This window comes from Bufo gargarizans, chromosome 6, assembly GCF_014858855.1.
Source record: "Bufo gargarizans isolate SCDJY-AF-19 chromosome 6, ASM1485885v1, whole genome shotgun sequence".
Classification (NCBI taxonomy): domain Eukaryota; kingdom Metazoa; phylum Chordata; class Amphibia; order Anura; family Bufonidae; genus Bufo; species Bufo gargarizans.
This window is the reverse complement of record NC_058085.1, coordinates 109739877-109763742: the sequence shown is the minus strand read 5'-3', so window position 1 is coordinate 109763742 and position 23866 is coordinate 109739877. Positions and strand designations below refer to the sequence as shown.

At 45.3% G+C, this 23866-nt stretch overlaps 1 protein-coding gene across 1 annotated transcript in view; it reads right to left on the bottom strand.

Annotated features, from left to right (window-relative positions):
* GHDC (GH3 domain containing) overlaps window positions 1-23866 on the bottom strand; it is a 64773-nt gene that overhangs the window by 28433 nt on the left and 12474 nt on the right. The window contains exons 3-5 of the mRNA XM_044296645.1: window positions 23048-23244; window positions 18469-19072; window positions 17828-18017 (exon numbers count right to left, since the gene is read on the bottom strand). Of these exons, the coding sequence (XP_044152580.1) occupies window positions 17828-18017; window positions 18469-19072; window positions 23048-23244 (991 nt within the window). The remainder of the gene's footprint in view (window positions 1-17827; window positions 18018-18468; window positions 19073-23047; window positions 23245-23866) is intronic.

The window sequence follows — 23866 nt, the reverse complement described above, 5'->3', positions numbered from 1 at the left end:
TATGAACCCCTGATCACCCCATATAGACTCCCTGATCACCCCCCTGTAAGGCTTCATTCAGACGTCCGTATGATTTTTACGGATCCACGGATACATGGATCGGATCCGCAAAACACATACGGACGTCTGAATGGAGCCTTACAGGGGGGTGATCACCCATATAGACTCCCTGATCACCCCCTGTCATTGATCACCCCCCTGTAAGGCTCCATTCAGACATCCGTATGATTTTTACGGATCCACGGATACATGGATCGGATCCGCAAAACACATACGGACGTCTGAATGGAGCCTTACAGGGGGGTGATCAATTTCAGGGGGGTGATCACCCATATAGACTCCGTGATCACCCCCGTTATTGATCACCCCCCTGTCATTGATCACCCCCCTGTAAGGCTCCATTCAGACGTCCGTATGATTTTTATGGATCCACGGATTCATAGATCGGATCCGCAAAACACATACGGACGTCTGAATGGAGCCTTACAGGGGGGTGATCACCCATATAAACTCCCTGATCACCCCCCTGTCATTGATCACCCCCCTGTAAGGCTCCATTCAGACGTCCGTATGATTTTTACGGATCCACAAAACACATACGGACGTCTGAATGGAGCCTTAAAGGGGGGTGATCACCCATATAGACTCCCTGATCACCCCCCTGTCATTGATCACCCCCCTGTAAGGCTCCATTCAGACGTCCGTATGATTTTTACGGATCCACGGATACATGGATCGGATCCGCAAAACACATACGGACGTCTGAATGGAGCCTTACAGGGGGGTGATCAATGACAGGGGGGGTGATCACCCCATATAGACTCTCTGATCACGCCCCTGTCATTGTAAGGCTCCATTCAGACATTTTTTTGGTCCATGTTAGCGGAATTTTTTTATTTTTATTTTTTTCTTACAAAGTCTCATATTCCACTAACTTGTGTCAAAAAATAAAATCTCACATGAACTCACCATACCCCTCACGGAATCCAAATGCGTAATTTTTTTTAGACATTTATATTCCAGACTTCTTCTCACGCTTTAGGGCCCCTAAAATGCCAGGGCAGTATAAATACCCCACATGTGACCCCATTTCGGAAAGAAGACACCCCAAGGTATTCGCTGAGGGGCCATGCCCCTCATTGAATACCTTGGGGTGTCTCCTTTCCAAAATGGGGTCACATATGGGGTATTTATACTGCCCTGGCATTTTAGGGGCCCTAAAGCGTGAGAAGTAGTCTGGGATCCAAATGTCTAAAAATGCCCTCCTAAAAGAAATTTGGGCCGCTTTGCGCATCTAGGCTGCAAAAAAGTGTCACACATGTGGTATCGCCATACTCAGGAGAAGTTGGGGAATGTGTTTTGGGGTGTCAAATATCTTGGTCAAGTGCCAACTTTGTATAAAAAAAATGGGAAAAGTTGTCTTTTGCCAAGATATTTCTCTCACCCAGCATGGGTATATGTAAAATGACACCCCAAAACACATTCCCCAACTTCTCCTGAGTGCGGCGATACCACATGTGTGACACTTTTTTGCCTCCTAGGTGGGCAAAGGGGCACACATTCCAAAGAGCACCTTTAGGATTTCACAGGTCATTTTTTACACATTTTGATTTCAAACTACTTACCACACATTAGGGCCCCTAGAATGCCAGGGCAGTATAACTACCCCACAAGTGACCCCATTTTGGAAAGAAGACACCCCAAGGTATTCCGTGAGGGGCATGGCAAGTTCCTAGAATTTTTTATTTTTTGTCACAAGTTAGCGTAAAATTATGATTTTTTTTATTTTATTTTTTTCTTACAAAGTCTCATATTCCACTAACTTGTGACAAAAAATAAAAAATTCTAGGAACTCGCCATGCCCCTCACGGAATACCTTGGGGTGTCTTCTTTCCAAAATGGGGTCACTTGTGGGGTAGTTATACTGCCCTGGCATTTTAGGGGCCCATATGCATGAGAAGTAGTTTGCAATCAAAATGTGTAAAAAAAATGGCCTATGAAATCCGAAAGGTGCTCATTGGAATGTGTGCCCCTTTGCCCACCTTGGCTGCAAAAAAGTGTCACACATGTGGTATCGCCGTACTCAGGAGAAGTTGGGGAATGTGTTTTGGGGTGTCATTTTTCATATACCCATGCTGGGTGAGATAAATATCTTGGTCAAATGCCAACTTTGTATAAAAAAATGGGAAATGTTATCTTTTGCCAAGATATTTCTCTCACCCAGCATGGGTATATGTAAAATGACACCCCAAAACACATTCCCCAACTTCTCCTGAGTACGGCGATACCAGATGTGTGACACTTTTTTGCAGCCTAGGTGGGCAAAGAGGCACACATTCCAAAGAGCACCTTTCGGATTTCACCGGTCATTTTTTACAGATTTTGATTTCAAAATTCTTCTCACACATCTGGGCCCCTAAAATGCCAGGGCAGTATAACTACCCCACAAGTGACCCCATTTTGGAAAGAAGACACCCCAAGGTATTTTGTGATGGGCATAGTGAGTTTATAGAAGTTTTTATTTTTTGTCACAAGTTAGTGGAATATGAGACTTTGTAAGAAAAAATAAAAAAATTAAATAAATCATAATTTTCCGCTAACTTGTGACAAAAAATAAAAAGTTCTATGAACTCACTATGCCCATCAGCAAATACCTTAGGGTGTCTACTTTCCGAAATGGGGTCATTTGTGGGGTGTTTGTACTGTCTGGGCATTGTAGAACCTCAGGAAACATGACAGGTGCTCAGAAAGTCAGAGCTGCTTCAAAAAGCGGAAATTCACATTTTGTACCATAGATTGTAAACGCTATAACTTTTACCCAAACCATTTTTTTTTTTATCAAAGACATGTAGAACAATAAATTTAGCGAAAAATTTATATATGGATGTCGTTTGAAACTGAAAGTGAAAAATGTCATTTTTTTGCAAAAAAATTGTTAAATTTCGATTAATAACAAAAAATGTCAGCAGCAATGAAATACCACCAAATGAAAGCTCTATTAGTGAGAAGAAAAGGAGGTAAAATTCATTTGGGTGGTAAGTTGCATGACCGAGCAATAAACGGTTGAAAGTAGTGTAGTGCAGAAGTGAAAAAAGTGGCCTGGTCATTAAGGGTGTTTCAGCTAGGGGGGTTGAAGTGGTTAAATATCAAGGAGCCCAAAAAAATAAAACCCCCAAAAAAGGAGATTTTTTTGTGAAACTCACCTTTAAAATCTTTTTCTCGTATTTTCCATTGGGGAACACAGACCATTGGTATAGCCTAGGCCATTACTAGGAGGAGACACTATGCAAATAAAAAAAAGAGAGCTCCTCCTCCCCGGGCTATACCCCCATGCTCCACCGGGAGGACCCCAGCGAGAAGGAAACCAAAGCAATAGAGACCAGAACATAGGAATACCGCCATCGGACCGAAAACCTTCAGGACCCGAAGAACTAAACCAACCCTTCCTACAACAGGCAAGAATGGGAGGGAGCTGTGTCCCCCAACGGAAAAGACGAGAACAAATTTTTACAGGTGAGTTTCACAAAAAAATCTCCTTTTCTCGTACATTCCATTGGGGGACAAAGACCATGGGACGTCCCAGAGCAATCTATGGGGTGGGAAAAACCAGCACCTCCAGGGGGAAACGCCCAGCGGTCAAACAGGAACCACCGCCTGCAATAACTTGCGCCCAAGGACAGCATCCACCGATGCCAAAGAGTGCAATTGGTAAAACTTTGTAAAGGTATGCAAGAAGGACCAGGTGGCCGCCTTACAAAGTTGAGATGCTGAGGCGCGATTACGCACGCCTAGCCCAGGAGCTGCGGTAACCCTGGCTGGGGGAACCCTGCCACGGGCACGATAGGCCGTGACAATAGCCGACCAAATCCACCGGGCTACTGAGACTTTGGAAGCCGCCAGAGGCCCTTCCGGAATCACGAAAAAAGGGAATCCGTACGGTGGACTCACAGAGACCGGACAATGTCCAGGGAATGGAGAGCGTGCTCCTTGTGGTTCGCCGTGGATGGACAAAAAGAGGGCAGGACTATATCTTCATTAAGGTGGAAGGCGAGACCACCTTGGGCAAAAATGAAGTAGCACCGCCTTATCCTGGTGGAAGACCAAAAAGGGCTTCCTACAGCAAAGCGCGGCCAGCTCCGATACCCTGCTGATCGAGGTGATCGCCACCAAAAAGACCACCTTCCAGGTGAGAAGATTCAAAGAAACCTCCCTCAGAGGCTCAAAGGGAGCCGCCCTGAGGGAAGACAGAACCAAATTTAGGTCCCAGGGGGGCAGGGGAGGAACATACGGAGGGACCGAATGCGCCACCCCTTGTAGGAAGATCCTCACTGGACCAAGCAGAGCCAGGGATCGCTGAAAGAAAATGGCCAGAGCAGAGACCTGACGTTTCAGAGAGCTCAACGACATTCCCATCTCAAGGCCCGACTGGAGAAAGGAGAGGACCACCAGAACCGAGAAACGAAGGGGAAAAACGCCCAGTTTCTCACAAAAGGCCAGAAAAGCCTTCCAGGTACGATAGTATATACGGGATGAAACTGGTTTTCTTGCCTTGATCATGGTCTTCACCACAGAGTCCGAGAAGCCACTCTTCTTCAGAATGGCGATCTCAACATTCACGCCGTTAACCGCAGTGTCCGTAAATTCTGGTGGAAGAGCAGTCCTTGAGACAGTAGGTCCTCCCTGAGAAGAAGAGGCCACGGAACGTCTGCCAGCACCCGAGTGACGTCCGAGAACCAGGCACGGCGAGGCCAATCGGGGGCGATGAGAATGGTCGGAATCCCTTCCGACATGATTTTGCGAAGGTCCTTCGGTAGTAGAGGCAGAGGTGGAAAGACATAAAGGAGGGGGAAGCCTCGCCGCAGAGACACCAGCACGTCCACCCCGTACGCCTCCTGGTCCAGAGCACGGGCCAGAAACGCGGGAACCTTGTTGTTGAGCCTGGACGCCATCAGGTCGACGTCCGGGCGACCCCACCGGCGACAGATGTCCTCTCCGAGAGACTTGGGCTAAATCAGCAGCCGCCCTAGAAATGGCAGAGGCCCAAGTGGGTTCCGTGGGCTCCAACAGGGCGGAGAGAGGACTGGGCTGAGTGAGAGGGGGAGGAGAGGATTATCCTGTCCAGGGGCAAGGCAAGAGTCACAGAATCCAGTGACCGAAAGTGGCAAGCAGCAAACCTTACATATCCCTGCAAAGGAAGGGGTCAGGGTCTCCTACCGTTCCTGCAGCACGTAACCGCGACAGAGTGGAGCCGGGAGCAGCCGCGAGCGCTGAGCCGGAAGGAAGTGCGGAGCAGAAGAATAGGGCGCCGCCCACAAATCGCGTCAGGAGGCGCGAAACCCAAGTGAAATATGAAAAATAACAGAGACGCGGCTGCCGGAAGGGTAGGAGGGCCCGACCCCTTGACACAGCTGAGGGAGAGCCGAGGAAGTTGCCGCTTCTGTAGCGATGCCCCAGACAGGGATCCTTCCCTCCTTCAAACCCCCCACCAAACCCCCCCACCCCCGGCCCGGGAGACAGGGGGAGGCAGTGTACTTATCTGCGTCCTGCAGTCTTCGCAGTTGCGACCGGGCCCCTAGAGCTCCATCAGGGTGAATAGGATCTTACACTGTCCCTGCTGCTCTGTGCTTTTTGCACACAGCAGCAGGGAGCCGACTATGGCAGCCAGGGCTTCAGTAGCTACCTGGCTGCCATGGTAACCGATCGGAGCCCCAGAATTACACTGCTGGGGCTCTGATCTGGGGCGCTGTCGCTGCCCCTGCCACCAATGAGGGGGAGGGGAGAGGGGGAACCTGTGGGCACTGCCACCAATGATTATAATAATTGGGGGGGGGGTGGGGTTGGGGGCGCACTGCGCCCCCAATGATTCTACTTTATAATACTGGGGGTGGGGGGGGAGTGCGGTGAACTGCACCACCAATGAATATAGTTTATACTTAATACAAACGCAGGCTGCGCTGCGTGTGTCGGCCATATCCCATACCCGGCACCCATACCCATATCCCATACCCGGATTCCCATCTCAAGGCCCGACTGGAGAAAGGAGAGGACCACCAGAACCGAGAAACGAAGGGGAAAAACGCCCAGTTTCTCACAAAAGGCCAGAAAAGATCAGGGGGGAGTGCAGTGAACTGCACCACCAATGAATATAGTTTATACTTAATACAAACGCAGGCTGCGCTGCATGTGTCGGCCATATCCCATACCCGGCACCCAGTCTCTATGACTGCGTGCTGCGATCTGCCGCTATTAACCACTCAGGTTATATTCATTGGTGGCGCAGTGGCCACAGCCCCTCCCCTCATCCTCGCTTCTATCAGCTCATTGGTGGCAGCAGTAGCAGCAGTACAGGGGGGAGGGACTGCCTCCTTCTCCCCTGTGATGTTGAGAAGAACATGGCACGCGCTGACAGCAGCGTAGGCCATGTCAGTTTGTGAAAGCGGCAGAACAGCGGTGGGTCTAGGCGCAAATGGCGACAAGACTACAAAGTAACAATTTAGCAATTCTAACTCGCATTTGCGACCATTATGGTCGCCATCTGGAGCCCTGACTGGGGATTTAGCTGTGTTCAGAATTAAGCAATCACATTCAAAATCATGTTAAATAGGAGTCAGCATACACCTGCCATCATTTAAAGTGCTTCTGATTAACCCCAAATAAAGTTCAGCTGCTCTAGTTGGTCGTTCCTGAAATTTTCTTATTCGCATCCCACAGCAAAAGCCATGGTCCACAGAGAGCTTCCAAAGCATCAGATGAGCTCATTGTTATAAGGTATCAGTCAGGAGAAGGGTACAAAAGAATTCCCAAGGCATTAGATATACCATGGAACACAGTGAAGACAGTCATCATCAAGTGCAGAAAATATGGCACAACAGTGACATTACCAAGAACTGGACGTCGTTCCAAAATTGATGAAAAGACGAGAAGAAAACTGGTCTGGAAGGCTACCAAGAGGCCTACAGCAACATTTAACCACTTCAACCCCCCTAGCTGAAACACCCTTAATGACCAGGCCACTTTTTACACTTCTGCACTACACTACTTTCACCGTTTATTGCTCGGTCATGCAACTTACCACCCAAATGAATTTTACCTTCTTTTTTTCTCACTAATAGAGCTTTCATTTGGTGGTATTTCATTGCTGCCGACATTTTTACTTTTTTTGTTATTAATCGAAATTTAACGATTTTTTTGCAAAAAAATGACATTTTTCACTTTCAGTTGTAAAATTTTGCCAAAAAAAAACGACATCCATATATACATTTTTCGCTAAATTTATTGTTCTACATGTCTTTGATAAAAAAAAAATGTTTGGGTAAAAAAAAAAAAAGGGTTTGGGTAAAAGTTATAGCGTTTACAAACTATGGTACAAAAATGTGAATTTCCGCTTTTTGAAGCAGCTCTGACTTTCTGAGCACTTGTCATGTTTCCTGAGGTTCTACAATGCCCAGACAGCACAAACACCCCACAAATGACCCCATTTCGGAAAGTAGACACCCTAAGGTATTCACTGATGGGCATAGTGAGTTCATATAACTTTTTACTTTTTGTCACAAGTTAGCGGAAAATGATGATTTATTTTTTTTTTTCTTACAAAGTCTCATATTCCACTAACTTGTGACAAAAAATAAAAAATTCCATGAATTCACTATGCCCATCACGAAATACCTTGGGGTGTCTTCTTTCCAAAATGGGGTCACTTGTGGGGTAGTTATACTGCCCTGGCATTTTAGGGGCCCAGATGCGTGCAAAGTAGTTTGAAATCAAAATCTGTAAAAAATGACCGGTGAAATCCGAAAGGTGCTCTTTGGAATGTGTGCCCCTTTGCCCACCTTGGCTGCGAAAAAGTGTCACACATCTGGTATCGCCGTACTCAGGAGAAGTTGGGGAATGTGTTTTGCGGTGTCATTTTACCTATACCCATGCTGGGTGAGAGAAATATCTTGGCAAAAGACAACTTTTCCCATTTTTTTATACAAAGTTGGCATTTGACCAAGATATTTATCTCACCCAGCATGGGTATATGTAAAATGACACCAACTTCTCCCGAGTACGGCGATACCAGATGTGTGACACTTTTTTGCAGCCTAGGTGGGCAAAGAGGCCCACATTCCAAAGAGCACCTTTAGGATTTCACCGGCCATTTTTTACAGATTTTGATTTCAAACTACTTCGCACACATTAGGGCCCCCAAATTGCCAGGGCAGTATAACTACCCCACAAGTGACCCCATTTTGGAAAGAAGACGACCCAAGGTATTCCGTGAGGGGCATGGCGAGTTCCTAGAATTTTTTATTTTTTGTCACAAGTTAGTGGAATATGAGACTTTGTAAGAAAAAAATAAATAAAAAAAAATCATCATTTTCCGCTAACTTATGACAAAAAATAAAAAATTCTAGGAACTCGCCATGCCCCTCACGGAATACCTTGGAGTGTCTTCTTTCCAAAATGGGGTCACTTGTGGGGTAGTTATACTGCCCTGGCATTTTAGGGGCCCTAAAGCGTGAGAAGAAGTCTGGAATATAAATGTCTAAAAAAATTTACGCATTTGGATTCCGTGAGGGGTATGGTGAGTTCATGTGAGATTTTATTTTTTGACACAAGTTAGTGGAATATGAGACTTTGTAAGAAAAAAAAAATATATATATTTCCGCTAACTTGGGCCAAAAAAATGTCTGAATGGAGCCTTACAGGGGGGTGATCAATGACAGGGGGGTGATCACCCATATAGACCCCCTGATCACCCCCCTGTCATTGATCACCCCCCTGTAAGGCTCCAGTTAGACGTCCGTATGATTTTTACGGATCCACGGATACATGGATCGGATCCGCAAAACACATACGGACGTCTGAATGGAGCCTTACAGGGGGGTGATCAATGACAGGGGGTGATCAGGGAGTGTATATGAGGTGATCACCCCCCTGTAAGGCTCCATTCAGACGTCCGTATGTGTTTTGCGGATCCGATCCATGTATCCGTGGATCCGTAAAAATCATACGGACGTCTGAATGGAGCCTTACAGGGAACTTATGGGAACTCACCATACCCCTCACGGAATCCAAATGCGTAAATTTTTTTAGACATTTATATTCCAGACTTCTTCTCACGCTTTAGGGCCGCTAAAATGCCAGGGCAGTATAACTACCCCACAAGTGACCCCATTTTGGAAAGAAGACACCCCAAGGTATTCCGTGAGGGGCATGGCGAGTTCCTAGAATGTTTTATTTTTTGTCACAAGTTAGCTGAATATGATGATTTTTTATTTTTTTCTTACAAAGTTTCATATTCCACTAACTTGTGACAAAAAATAAAAAACATCAACAGCGTCTAATATACCTGCTAGGGGTTAAAAAAAATCGTATCTCCAGCCTGCCAGCGAACGATCGCCGCTGGCAGGCTGGAGATCCACTCGCTTACCTTCCAATCCTGTGAACGTGCGCGCGTTCACATGAAATCTCGGCTCGTGCGAGATGACGCATATATGTGTGACTCTGCGCAGGGCTCCCGCCTCCGGAACGCGAATCTGCGTTAGGCGGTCCGGAGGCGGTTAAGGAGCTGCAGGAATATCTGCCAAGTACTTGCTGTGTGGTACATGTGACAACAATCTCCTGTATTCTTCATATGTCTGGGCTATGGGGTAGAGTGGCAAGACTAAAGCCTTTTCTTACGAAGAAAAACATCCAAGCCAGGCTACATTTTGCAAAAACACATCTGAAGTCTCCCAAAAGCATGTGGGAAAAGGTGTTATGGCCTGATGAAACCAAGGTTGAACTTTTTGGCCATAATTCCAAAAGATATGTTTGGCGCAAAAATAACACTGCACATTACCAAAAGAATACCATACCCACAGTGAAGCATGGTGGTGGCAGCATTATGCTTTGGGGCTGTTTTTCTTCAGCTGGAACTGGGGCATTAGTTAAGCTAGAGGGAATTATGAACAGTTCCAAATACCAGTCAATATTGGCACAAAACCTTCAGGCTTCTGCTAGAAAGCTGAACATGAAGAGGAACTTCATCTTTCAGCATGACAACGACCCAAAGCATACATTCAAATCAACAAAGGAATGGCTTCACCAGAAGATTAAAGTTTTGGAATGGCCCAGCCAGAGCCCAGACCTAAATCCGATTGAAAATCTGTGGGGTGATCTGCAGAGGGCTGTGCACAGGAGATGCCCCAGCAATCTGACAGATTTGGAGTGTTTTTGCAAAGAAGAGTGGGCAAATCTTGCCAAGTCAAAATGTGCCATGCTGATAAGACTCATACCCAAAAAGACTGAGTGCTGTAATAAAATCAAAAGCTGCTTCAACAAAGTATTAGTTTAAGGGTGTGCACACTTATGCAACCATTTTATTTTATTTTTTCTTCCCTCCCCCTTAAAGAGTTGGTTTTTAATTGAGTTGTACAGTTTATAGGTCACATTAAAGGTGGAAAAAGTTCTGAAATGATTTATCTTTGTCTCATTTTTTTACATCACAGAAACCTGACATTTTAATAGGGGTGTGTAGACTTTTTATATCCACTGTATGAGACATCTTTGATACATCATGATTGAGCTTATCTATGGGATTGTGCACCTATACAAAGTAAGCGTTGTTGTATCCATGCCGCCCATACAGGCGGATTTCCATAGTGATGAAGATGCTTGACAGCCGTTTGCATCTGAGAAAATGGGCGGTAGTTGGAATGCGATCATGTGATGTTCACATAATCGCTATGCGATGATGCGGCATGACGTGAGCGGTGCACGGCTGATGAGCGGTGCACACAGTGATGACCTGTTAGACATGCGCAGTTGGGAGAGAGGAACGCCAGTCTCCAGCCTTGTTCTCTCCATGTGGACACCAGGATGAGCCATCGCCTCTTTTAAGGTAGACACAGGTGTCTTTTAACGTATTTGATTATTACTATGGGAGGTTACACGAGGGATTGGTTAGTCCAATTATATGCAGGTGTGTTTGGGGGTTGTGACACCCATTGGATGGTCTCCTACCATTTGGGGAGGGACCATATTCACTATATATATATATAGATTGTTAGAGTCACTTGTTATTAGCTTGAAAAAGGCTACCATGTAGGGGGCGGAGCTTGGCAGCAGAGCGAGACACACATGTCGTTGTGAGCTCTGCTCTGGGTCCGGTGAAAACGAGGTTCTTTTGCACAGATCCAAGCCAGAAAATGGGCAAGACGCTTAGAGATAGGTCCAAGGACACGCCAGGACTGAACAAATCCAGCTCTAGACACGGAGATATGGATAAATTTGTCCACAAGCAGAGCGTGGCTGGAGGCAAGCAGGCTTCCAAGATGGCGCCGAGAGCGGAAACCCCTGCAGCATCGGAGGCTTCGGCCGAATCTGACAGAGACAGCGATCATGAACAGGAGCGGGAAGGTGACAATCTGCCGCTATCACGTAAATTTATGAAGGAGCTCCTGGCCGACACTATTTCCCCTCTCCGAAAAGACCTACAGGACTTTAAGAAAGACCTCAGGCAAGTGAAGGAGAAGGTGGAAGCGGTTGAAAACCGACAAGAGGCGCTCGTTCTGCATAGCGCGGCGGTGGCAACCAGTTTGGACAGAACACAGGCCCATATCAACCACCTGTATGAGATGGTGGAAGATCAGGACAACCGCGGCCGCCGCAATAACATCAGGCTGAAAGGCCTACCAGAAGATATAGGGCCTGAAGCCTTGCGTGACGCGGTGACCGAGATGTTTACAGCTCTGGTGGGTCCTGATTCTGTGGGGGATCTCACTATGGATAGGATTCACAGGGCTTGGCGTCCCCCCCCCCCCCCCCCCGAAACAGGGGGAGCCCTCAAGAGATGTGATATGCCGGCTGTCTAGCTTCTTGTCCAAAGACCAGATAATGAGAGCAGCCAGAGCCAAGAAATCGATCCCTTTTGGAGACTTGGAGGTACAGATTTTCCAGGATTTGTCCCCGATTACCCTACAAAAAAGAAGGTTGCTGAAACCCCTCCTGGACATCCTGAGGAGCAAGAGCATCACTTATCGATGGCTTCACCCTTTCGGCCTGCTGATAAACGCACCCGGCAGAAAGTTAACAGTGCGCTCACCTGCGGACATTCCATTAGTCTGTGATGTTCTGGGAGTGGGCTTTGTAGAGGTCCCGAATTGGCATGCGGCAAGGGATTTGACCGATTTACCGGACTTACCAGGAGGAGAACCGTGGATCCAGGTGAGCCGCTCGAAGGAACGCCGCAGGGGTAGGAGGTCCGGAGACCCCTTGCTGGCAACACCAGGAATGGACACTGAGTGAGAAGTCTCATCTAAGTACTGCATCTGGTATGGGACTTTCTTAATGGGCTGATCTGGGCCGGTATTAACGCCTGTGTTCCAGTGGGTTGACTGTTATAATGATCAGTTAAAAGCTCAGTTATTATTCCTCCTAAAGTTTAACCCTTCCCAGTTGGAAAGGTATTAGTATCTATGGTGCGGCAGTGTGGGCACCGCCTTGTATGCACTCTCCTCCGTGCTGCTGCAGGGTGAATTCACTATGTTTTGTTTGGTGACATGTGATTTTATGGCTATGTCTTACCATTTATGTCATGATACTCGTTATTCACACTTAGGACCCGTTCCTTGGTCCTCTCTACCCCCTATAGATGCCCACAGTAGCGTTGCTTATTTCCAAATGTACTGTTGGGAGTAGACAGTGGGTTTTTGAGGTTTTATCACTAGAAATCTCAATGTGTTTTATATGTTTTGTATGTTACCACCACTTTTCTTTTTTCCTCCCCTTTCTTCCCCTCGTTCCTACGCCCCAGGAAATAACCAGTAGGTTTACCGGCTCTAAGTACTATGACCAAGAAAGGGTTACCATGGGTAAAATATGGCCGAATTAAAAATATGTACCTATAATGTGAGAGGATTGAACGCACCACCCAAACGTACTCAAATTTGTCAGCTTCTTAACAGGAAGAAAGTGAGCATTGCTCTCTTGCAAGAAACCCATTTTAAGAGAGACCATGTTCCGCGCCTATCTCATATGATATACAATCAGTGGTTCCACGGTACATCCTCTTCTGGAACCTCAAAAGGGGTTTCTATAGCGATTCACAAAAATGTCCCGCTGGTGGTGCATTCAACCCTCCAAGATGAAGGTCGATATTTGTTTTTGAAAGGGTCATTAGGTAATCAGAAAATCACTATAGGCAATTTGTACGCCCCTAACGTGGCTCAGGCACTATGGATGGAAAAAACATTGGCTAAATTGCAGGAATTTGCTGAAGGTACTGTAGTGGTAGGAGGTGATATTAATGTGGCTTTAAATCCCCAGCTAGACACATCAACAGGCTCCTCGGCAATGTCCCAGGTTACCATCAGGAGAATTAAGAAAAAGTTAGCTGACTTAGGTTTAGTAGATGTCTGGAGGGCTATGAACCCTACTTCAAAGGATTATACCTACTATTCAGTGGCACATGTGTCCTACCAGAGGTTGGATTACATGTTTGTCACCCCAGGGTCTTTGGGTGATTGCTCTCAAACGTCAATAGGCAATATCCTGTTGTCAGATCATGCTCCGGTATATCTGACAATGAGGATTAAGTCCCTACCCAGAACGCAGTTCACTTGGAGATTGGATGAGACCTTGTTGAGCAAACAGGAATATATTCAAGGCATAAGTAAACATCTGGAAGAGTACTTCAGTCTAAATGAGACGGAGGATGTGTCGCCGGGTCTGGTCTGGGAGGCTCACAAGGCAGTTGTGAGAGGGCATTTCATTGCACTGAATGCGCATATAAAGAAGAAGAGGGAAGCCTCTATTGTGTTGTTGCAGGACCAGATTCAAAAATTGGAATTATTGCACAAGAAACGGATGTCGCCAGAAGTACTAGATAGACTAAATAAATTGAGGGCGGAGCTTAAGAACGTGCTGAATAACCGGGTGGCCAAACTTTATTTGTCGGCGCAGTTCAAATACTACGCACATGGGGACAAGGCATCAAAGTTTATGATGTCAAGCCTGAAAAAACGTAGAGTCAAATCAGATATACACTCTATTAAGGATGCCTCAGCTAGAACACTTATGTCTACTGAACTTATAGCAAAACAGTTCTGCAATTATTATAGCTCCCTATATAACCTTAGGAAGAATGATAGCGAAGCGGACATTGATAGAAGGACAGAAGACATTAAAAAGTGGCTGTCAGAGTTGCGCCTCCCGGTTATTTCCCATGTTCAGGCCTTGTCCCTGGCTCAACCGTTTACATTGCTGGAATTGAATAAGGCATTAAGTACGGTCCCTAGACATAAGTGTCCTGGGCCAGATGGATTAACTGCGGGTTATTATGCTACTTTCTCAGCATTATTGCTACCTAGGATGCTTGCTGTATACAATGAGGTGTACAAGGGTAATCCGCTACCATCACAAATGTTGTCGGCCCTTATAACTATCCTGCCAAAAGAGGGTAAGGATCCTTCGTCCTGCGCCAGCTACAGGCCTATCTCGCTTTTGAATGCAGACCTGAAGCTGTATGCCAAGATGCTAGCTCTCAGGTTGCAACCCTTCTTACCCAATTTAATTAATGCAGAACAGGTGGGTTTTGTGGCTGGCAGGGAGGGAAGGATGAATACTGTTAGGATCGTGAATGTTATACACCAAGCTAGGGAGAAATCCATTCCTCTGGTTCTCCTGGGGACAGACGCAGAAAAAGCGTTTGATCGCATTGATTGGCTTTTTATGCGTCTGGCCTTGGCTAAGTTTGGGATTCCGCCCCAGTTCATTACTGCCACAATGGCTATGTATGCTTCCCCCACGGCTAGTGTGATGGTTAATGGCACCCTATCTCCCAGCTTTACCATTGGCAACGGCACACGGCAAGGATGCCCCTTGTCTCCCCTGCTCTTTATCCTTGTGGTGGAATGCTTATTTCAGGCGATCCGTCAGGAGGATAGAATCCGGGGTATGAGGGTGGGTAATACCTGTCATCAGTTGGCGGCTTTCGCCGATGACTTTTTGGTCATAATAACCAATCCTTTGGAGGCGTTTCCTGCAGTACAGGAATTATTCCAGAGGTTTGGGAATTTGTCTAATTTCCTTATCAACCCCTCGAAATCCCAAGCTTTAAATGTTACAGCTGGTAGGGATTTGCAGATGACACTGGAAAGGCAATATGCATATGGCTGGACAACGCGTTCTATAAAATTTTTAGGGGTAAACTTGACCTCAGATCCTGGAGACCTATTTGAGGAGAATTTCAGTAATCTCCATAGATCAATATCAGCCACTACTGACTCGTGGTGTATCCCCTTCACCTCGTGGTTTGGAAGACGCACATTGATAAAATCGGTGTTAGTCCCCAAAATCCTGTATCACATGTTAGTACTCCCAATTCACCTGCCAAAATCCTTTTTTGTCCAGCTGAGACAATGTTTTTCCAGATTTCTTTGGAAAAAATCCAGACCTCGTATTCCACATGCGACGATGATTCAGCCTAATAGGTTGGGGGGGGGGGGGGGGGAGGGGTAGGGCTACCTGATATGGCAGAATATTATAGGGCAATTCAGGGGATGAGATGCCTGGAATGGATTAGAGGCCCGGAAAATAGACTCGACATCCTAGTGGAAGCGGGTGATAGGAGACTCCCTCTGAGATCATTTCTTCTTTCTCCCCCTAAAGATATGCCTCAGCAGATTAGAACACTTAGCCTCACGACAAAGAACACTTTGAACCTGTGGCGCTCCGATTTGTCAAGAGTGCTGCTTTCAAGCCATGAGGTGTCGCCTGTGCTTCAGATTAGAGACATTCTATGGAGCTCTGGGGATTTATTTGGCTCTACTTTGCCAGGTGATCTTACGGAGTTGTCATTCCAATTGGTTGACCTATTGGATCCGACAGGGCATTTAATAGAGGGTTGGGACAGCCATCCTAAATTACAAAAGTTATCATTTATCCACAAATTATACATTAAACAATACTTGGGAAAAAAGAAAATTTCCACACCGGCCTCTACAACTCAATTTGAGCAAATGGTCCTCTCTAAGGTCCCTCCTTTGAAAAAAGTCTCGCGGCTATATGCTCTGTTGGTCTCCCAGATCAGACCTGACTCATATGGTTTCATTAGCAAATGGGAGAAAGATCTAGCTGTCCATTTCTCGGATAGGGAAGTGAGACAGATATGCTCTATCACACCAAAGGTATCTAGATGTGTCAAATTGCAGGAGAACCTTTACAAGGTGATTACAAGATGGTACTTCACACCTCGTAGATTGCATCATATATACCCAGAATGTGACTCCAGATGTTGGAGATGTCTTAACGCGGAAGGCTCGCTAGTGCATATATGGTGGACGTGTCCCGATATTGTCAAGTATTGGAAAAGGATATGTACTATATGCTCACAGATTAGTGGGATAAAGTTTATCCCTTCAGCTAAAGGGTGTCTGTTGGGGTTGTTGGGTGACTTTAAAGGGAATAGGCATATCATCTCCTTGCTGGGTCAATTATTAGCGGCTGCTAGGATCCTCATAGCCTTTAACTGGAAGAGTCGCAGGGCCCCTTCTATCTCCCAGTGGACTGCGAAATGTGATGCGCTTTACAGATTGGAGCAAATTGCTGGGTGGGAATCCAAAAGATCACAAGTGTTTGAAGCCACATGGTCCCCATGGAAAAAATTTTGAGGTTTCTCGTTCTAAATAGTGGTTAGGGCTATACAGTATTTGTATCTGGGTTGTAGGATTTTCCCCTCCCCCCCCCATTCTTCGCGTCCTTCCTCCGTCTTCCTTTCCTTTTTTTCCCTCCTCCCCCCTTCCCCTATATTGATGGTACTTAAATATGTTTTCATTTTTGGCTGTACGGCAAGTACCCCAGTGTGGGGTTGTTGTATCTTCTGCTCATGATTCAGAATAAAATTATTTTGAAACCTAAAAAAAAAAAAAAAAAGGCTACCATGTAGCCGAAACATTGCTGCTGTTGTGTACACATTCTTTTTAAGTACAAGAAATAAAGATGGAACCGGAGATGCTGCTGTGACCGTGTTTTGATCTATGATCAAAATAGGTCAGCAATATCAGACTGGCAGGGGTCTGGTGCAGTGGTGGTCAAGCGAGCACTACGTCCTCTTCAATATTTACTGCATGGTGTCTAGACTATAGCAACGATGCAGTGTATTTACAGCTGTTCGTCCCATTCAAATGTCCCATTATTTTTTGCCAGCGTTGAGAGCTGCTGCAAACAGCGACTCCCAATCTAGAGGACTATTCCCAAACAGGTTTTTAATAATCATTCACATTTGAATGGCTGGCAAATAATGCCACATTTCCCCTGTGCCCCACCTGCGCCACCCTTTGGCAAAAATTTTAACTGCACGACCTGTGGAGATCAGCTAATCACCAACAGGTTCTCATTCCAAAAAAGGGTTTCCAGTCTGAAAATCATCTTTAATGGCTTCGTAGATGCCTCACTCTGTATGGTGTAGTAAAAAATAACATCCAGGGTCTGTGAGAAAAGAGAAGGAGAAGCTAAGCAGAAATACTGATCTAAGTTCTGGAAAGTCCTTTAGTGTGACACAGAACTCTTCAGGTCATCCGATGTGCTCCATATCGTCACATACACATTTATTGGCATGAGTCATAATTAGTGTTGAGCGAACTTGTGTTTTAAGTTTGGCATCTAAAGTTCGGGTTATCGAAGAATCGCGTTATGGATTCCGCTACCACGAACCATAACTTGGTCCGTGGTAGCGGAATCCATAACGCGATTCTTCGATAACCCGAACTTTAGACGCCGAACTTAAAACACAAGTTCGCTCAACACTAGTCATAATCCAACTTAGCTCCTTTAAACAAAGCTTTAAAACACACTTACTGACCTGTAAAGTCCATCTCTGTTCGTTATAACCAACTCATAGGCTTTGTCTGCACTGACGTCTTGTATACACAATGTAGATGGCTGCTCCTGCTCACTCATGTCCACAGGTATGAACTCAAAAAATACAGATCGGGGGCACAGAACATACTGAGGGATTTCTTCCATCGGCCAAAGATTTACTCCACAGAGACCTGGGAAAGAAAATGGAACAGCAACATGGCAGAATTATTATTAAAAGAAAGAAGAAAGAGACACAGATTAAACAGAAAAGGCTAGTTTTACACCTGCAGCTGGGTGTTCTGACCAGCAGACAATGCCAGGAATCGGATGGAAAAAACCGATGGGTTTTTGATTCTCTGCATATTTTCCAGGTAGCAGCTGGATCTGTTCTGGACCCCATTATAGTCAATGGGGTCATGTAGAAAGGTGCTAGTATCTGGCAATGCCGGATCTGGAGAGATCCGGCAGGCTGTTCTCTACCACAGATGTAAAACTGGCTTACTAAAGAGGTATTCCCATCTCAAAGTGTTATGACATATCTATGCAATAAGCCATAAATACCCAGTTAACTTACATATACTGAATGGAGACAGCAATACATTACAGTGGATGAGAGGAACCTATTAAAAATTAAGTCCATACCTTCTGCTGCACAATATGTGGGAGAGTAAAGTGGAATCCCCTGGCACGCACTGTCCTGAAGAATCTGTCGATCCAAGTCACTGCCTCCACTTTCCACGGCCAGAATCACCTGCAACTTGGGCCACAACCTCCTCACAATGCCATGAAACCCCTTCTGGAACTGAGAGTGCAGTTCTGCAGCTCGTGATGCATCTGGGACTAGCATGTCTTCTATTTGCCTTCTGGTTTCTAGAGGAACCTTACATTGTGAACTGAGGCGTCCTTTCTGAATATCAGTAACTAGAGACTTCCAGCAATCCTCGCAGGTGGAGAAAACATAGTGAAGGAACCAGAAAAAATGAGTCTCAAGCATACTTAGGTCCGGGTCCCTGAGAGAGAAGAGAAGCTGAGTGTAAAGTATCTCATGATACGACATGGTGGGATGGACTGGTACTGCAGGAGAGTAGAGGTCCTTCATAAAATTCACTGATAAGGTTGATGGATATGGAATAATGGGAATCCCAGCATCAGAGTGGTGGATACTAGGTGGAAATGTGAACTTGAACACTTTTTCCAAAGCTCCAGGGAAAGCTTTGTTAATGACTTCCAGATACACAGCTTCTCCCTAGAATAGGGACCAGAAGTTTAGAAAAGATATGAAAAAAAGAACTGACTATGTAAAATTAAATACAGCAGATCTCCACTGCATCCTTCAACAGGCAGCGGACATATTCATGGTGCTTCCTTGAAGCCTTTTTTTAATTTTGCAGGCGATTGTCAGGAAGGAAGCATTGCTTCTCGATAAGTGCCTGCTCGACAGTGAGAGACCATTGCCATTACATGAAGCAATCTCCTCCACAGTATGGGGAGGAGTGATCGCTAATACCATCGCTCTTCCCCATACAGACTCATTGTTTGCTGGCAGCAGACGATCTGCTGCCGCATTAAAACGCTTTTTGTGACCGCATAAGTGATGCGATTATCCGATGAACGAGGGTTTCGCTCGTTCATCAGGTAACCGGATGCACCTTTACATCTCCAGATAATCGCTAACAAGCGTTCCTATGAATGCTTGTTAGCGATCACCTAGCCGAGAATCAGCAGTGTAAAGGGCCCTTTAGTTTAGGAATTCACTGTGGGGACTCTATGACTTATAGCGTCTATTGTCTCTCATAGTGGGTTTGTTATAAGGAGAGCTGATATGTAACAGACACCAAGAGTAGGTACACAATATAGAAGAGGAGACCTGCCTAAACAGAAGGTGGCCATGGCTATATACTGTTCATCCACTGCAGCTAGTGAACTTCACTTATCAGCACCTACTCATATCTGTTCTGGGAAAAACCTCCTTCAATGGGTATGTTCTCCGCTGTCCTGCTCCCAGCACATTACTCTGTAAAGTCCACTGCTTAACCACTTCAGCCCCCCTAGCTTAAACTCCCTTAATGACCAGACCACTTTTTACAATTCTGCACTACACTACTTTCACTGTTTATTGCTCGGTCATGCAACTTACCACCCAAATGAATTTTACCTCCTTTTCTTCTCACTAATAGAGCTTTCATTTGGTGGTATTTCATTGCTGCTGACATTTTTACTTTTTTTGTTATTAATCGAAATTTAATAAAATTTTTGCAAAAAAATGACATTTTTCACTTTCAGTTGTATTTTTATTTTTTTAAACGACATGTATATATAAATTTTTCTCTAATGCCACCAGATGTAAGGCAGCTATCCTATAAGTCAATGTTCCACCCTTTAGATAAGCCACCATCTCATCTGCAGACAGCTGTTTCGGGGTGATTGCCCCTCATCAGTGCAGAGCAAGAGAGTACTGGCTTAACCACTTCAGCCCCGCTAGCTAAAACCCCCTTCATGACCAGAGCACTTTTTACACTTCGGCACTACACTACTTTCACAGTTTATCGCTCGGTCATGCAACTTACCACCCAAATGAATTTTACCTCCTTTTCTTCTCACTAATAGAGCTTTCATTTGGTGGTATTTCATTGGTGCTGACATTTTTACTTTTTTTGTTATTAATCGAAATTTAATAAAAATTTTGCAAAAAAATGAAATTTTTCACTTTCAGTTGTAACATTTTGCAAAAAAAACGACATCCATATATAAATTTTTCGCTAAATTTATTGTTCTACATGTCTTTGATAAAAAAAAAAATGTTTGGGCAAAAAAAAAAATGGTTTGGGTAAAAGTTATAGCGTTTACAAACTATGGTACAAAAATGTGAATTTCCGCTTTTTGAAACAGCTCTGACTTTCTGAGCACCTGTCATGTTTCCTGAGGTTCTACAATGCCCAGACAGTAGAAAAACCCCACAAATGACCCCATTTCGGAAAGTAGACACCCTAAGGTATTCGCTGATGGGCATAGTGAGTTCATCGAACTTTTTATTTTTTGTCACAAGTTAGCGGAAAATGATGATTTTTATTTTAATTTTTTTTTTTCTTACAAAGTCTCATATTCCACTAACTTGCGACAAAAAATAAAAAATTCTAGGAACTCGCCATGCCCCTCACGGAATACCTTGGGGTGTCTTCTTTCCAAAATGGGGTCACTTGTGGGGTAGTTATACTGCCCTGGCATTTTAGGGGCCCATATGCATGAGAAGTACTTTGCAATCAAAATGTGTAAAAAATGGCCTGCGAAATCCGAAAGGTGCACTTTGGAATATGTGCCCCTTTGCCCACCTTGGCTGCAAAAAAGTGTCACACATGTGGTATCGCCGTACTCAGGAGAAGTTGGGGAATGTGTTTTGGGGTGTCATTTTACATATACCCATGCTGGGTGAGAGAAATATCTTGGCAAAAGACAACTTTTCCAATTTTTTTATACAAAGTTGGCATTTGACCAAGATATTTTTCTCACCCAGCATGGGTATATGTAAAATGACACCCCAAAACACATTCCCCAACTTCTCCTGAGTACGGCGATACCACATGTGTGACACTTTTTTGCAGCCAAGGTGGGCAAAGGGGCACATATTCCATAAAATCTAGTGTAGCAGGGCGTGGCCAGAGGTGGGAGAACAGAGCCTCTACGAGCAGGGGCAACGCTCCCCCTGCTCCTAGAGGCTAATTAGCATATTATAAAAGTTAGTTTTTCTCAATAACGGCGGCACGCAGTGAGATGGCACTAACATAGTTATGTTCAGCTGACATTAGCACATCGCTTATATCAGCCAACCTAATACCCATTTTTCAGGTGACAGAAACCCTTTAACTGGTCAGGATTCGGGGGCTACTATCTCTCCTTGGGGAGAGAGCGCCTTAATCAGAATGAGAAGACTTGTAGGCCATACATGTTCCTTTGGAATTCTGGGAAGAAAGGGAAGCAAATGAGCTCTTAACAAGCTCTGCCACTAATGCCACCAGGAATATGACTGCACACACAGGCACAGCAGCTCCCATCCTGGCCTCCTCATATTTGCGCGGCAGCGGTTTCCGTAACCCCTGGATACAGGCAGTGCATAATGTGATGGAAAACTGAATCAAGCCAGCACAGGAGGCAATATGGACAATCACAATACATTAGTAAGTGCCTTGTATTAACGTTGTCTACAAGATAAATGCCATTTGGTGAAGTGAGACAACCCCTTTGAAAGCAAGTTTATTAAAAACATTCTGTAACTGAATCTCTCCATAAGTAAGGACCTATCTGCCATGTTAACCAGCAGAAAAAGGTGTTATTGCTCTCTATGATACTGTTCAATGGCTAGCAGAAACTATTTAATTCCAAGGTACATGACTGGCACTACGGTACCTAATCCCCTTCTGCTGCTATGTGTCAGGCCAGACAAAGTGCATACTAGCACGAAATAGCCTGCTGGGGACACTAACTGCCTGCAGCAGTATACAGGACATCAATAACTGGCTGCAGCCTGGGGAAAATGATGGAGTAGCACTGAATCGGAGGGCTGTACTATATAATTTTATTGGCCCTACACGAAATGCACATAATATCATTTTAACTTACACAACCCCTTTAAGGGTATGGCCAAATGCAGCGGAATTTCTGCTACGCGGTTTCCGCGTATTCACAGTGAAATCTGCATGCGTTGCATGCAAGTTTGTCATAGATTGTGCTGCGGGTTTCACCCTCTGAGTTGCAAAGGGTATGATCTGCAGTGGAAAGCCACACCACGGGTCAGTTTACATGGTGGACTATTTATGCAGCATGTGTACCCTAAAAGGTATCACATATGAACCCTATTATTTGTTTTTTTTTACTGAGAACAATACAACTATTGAATTGCTCACACATACAATCACTCCACATAACATACTGTACATGGCCTCATGCACACGACCACATGTATTATGCCGTCCGCAAATTGCAGATACTGTCCGTATTGCATCAGTTTTTTCACTTCAGTGGGTCCGTGGTCTGCAGGAATGTTCTATCATCTTGTGGAAAGCAAATGGATAATTCATGCTCTTTCTGCATCCGTATGTTCATTCTTTAGAAAGACATAATATGTCCGCAGAATGCAGACCATAGACCTATTGAAGTTAGTGAGTCCACACAAAAAATGCAGACTGCACACGGAAACTGTGGTGTTGCATCAGGAGACAGGAAGTACCTGAATGAAGCGCTCAGTTGCACTCTCATTACTGATGGGGACGACGGTCTGGTTCCCAGAAGTCCCTGCAGTTGCCACTAGGACAGAGGGCCTTCCCTGCACCAGAATGTTTTCTTCTCCCTGTGATGTGCGCTGTAAATAGTCTGTGTAGTCGTTATGCCGAGTCAGGGGATGTTTCTTCTGAAATGAGGACACATCTGCAGGGATGAAATTGCAGTCAGGTTTTAAAGGGAACCTGTCACCAGGATTTTGTGTATAGAGCTGAGGACATGGGTTGCTAGATGGCCGCTAGCACCTCCGCAATATCCAGTCCTTATAGCTCTGTGTGCTTTTATTATGTAGAAAAAACGATTTGATACATATGCAAATTAACCTAAGATGAGTCCTGTATGTGAGATGAGTCAGGGACAGGACTCATCTCAGGGTAATTTGCATATGTATCAAATCGTTTTTTACACAATAAAAGCACACAGAGCTATGGGGACTGGGTATTGCGGATGTGCTAGCGGTCATCTAGCAACCCATGTCCTCAGCTCTATACACAAAATCCTGGTGACAGGTTCCCTTTAACATATCTGGGCACGAGAAGCAAGCTCCAAGTAAAGAAATAAAAAAAATGAAAAGCCAGTAAGCCACAAACATTAGGCTGCTTTCACACTAGCGTTCGTCGGTCCGCTCGTGAGCTCCGTTTGAAGGGGCTCACGAGCGGACCCGAACGCAGCCGTCCAGCCCTGATGCAGTCTGAATGACTGCATCAGTCTGGCGGCGTTCAGCCTCCGCTCCGCTCGCCTCCGCACGGACAGGCGGACAGCTGAACGC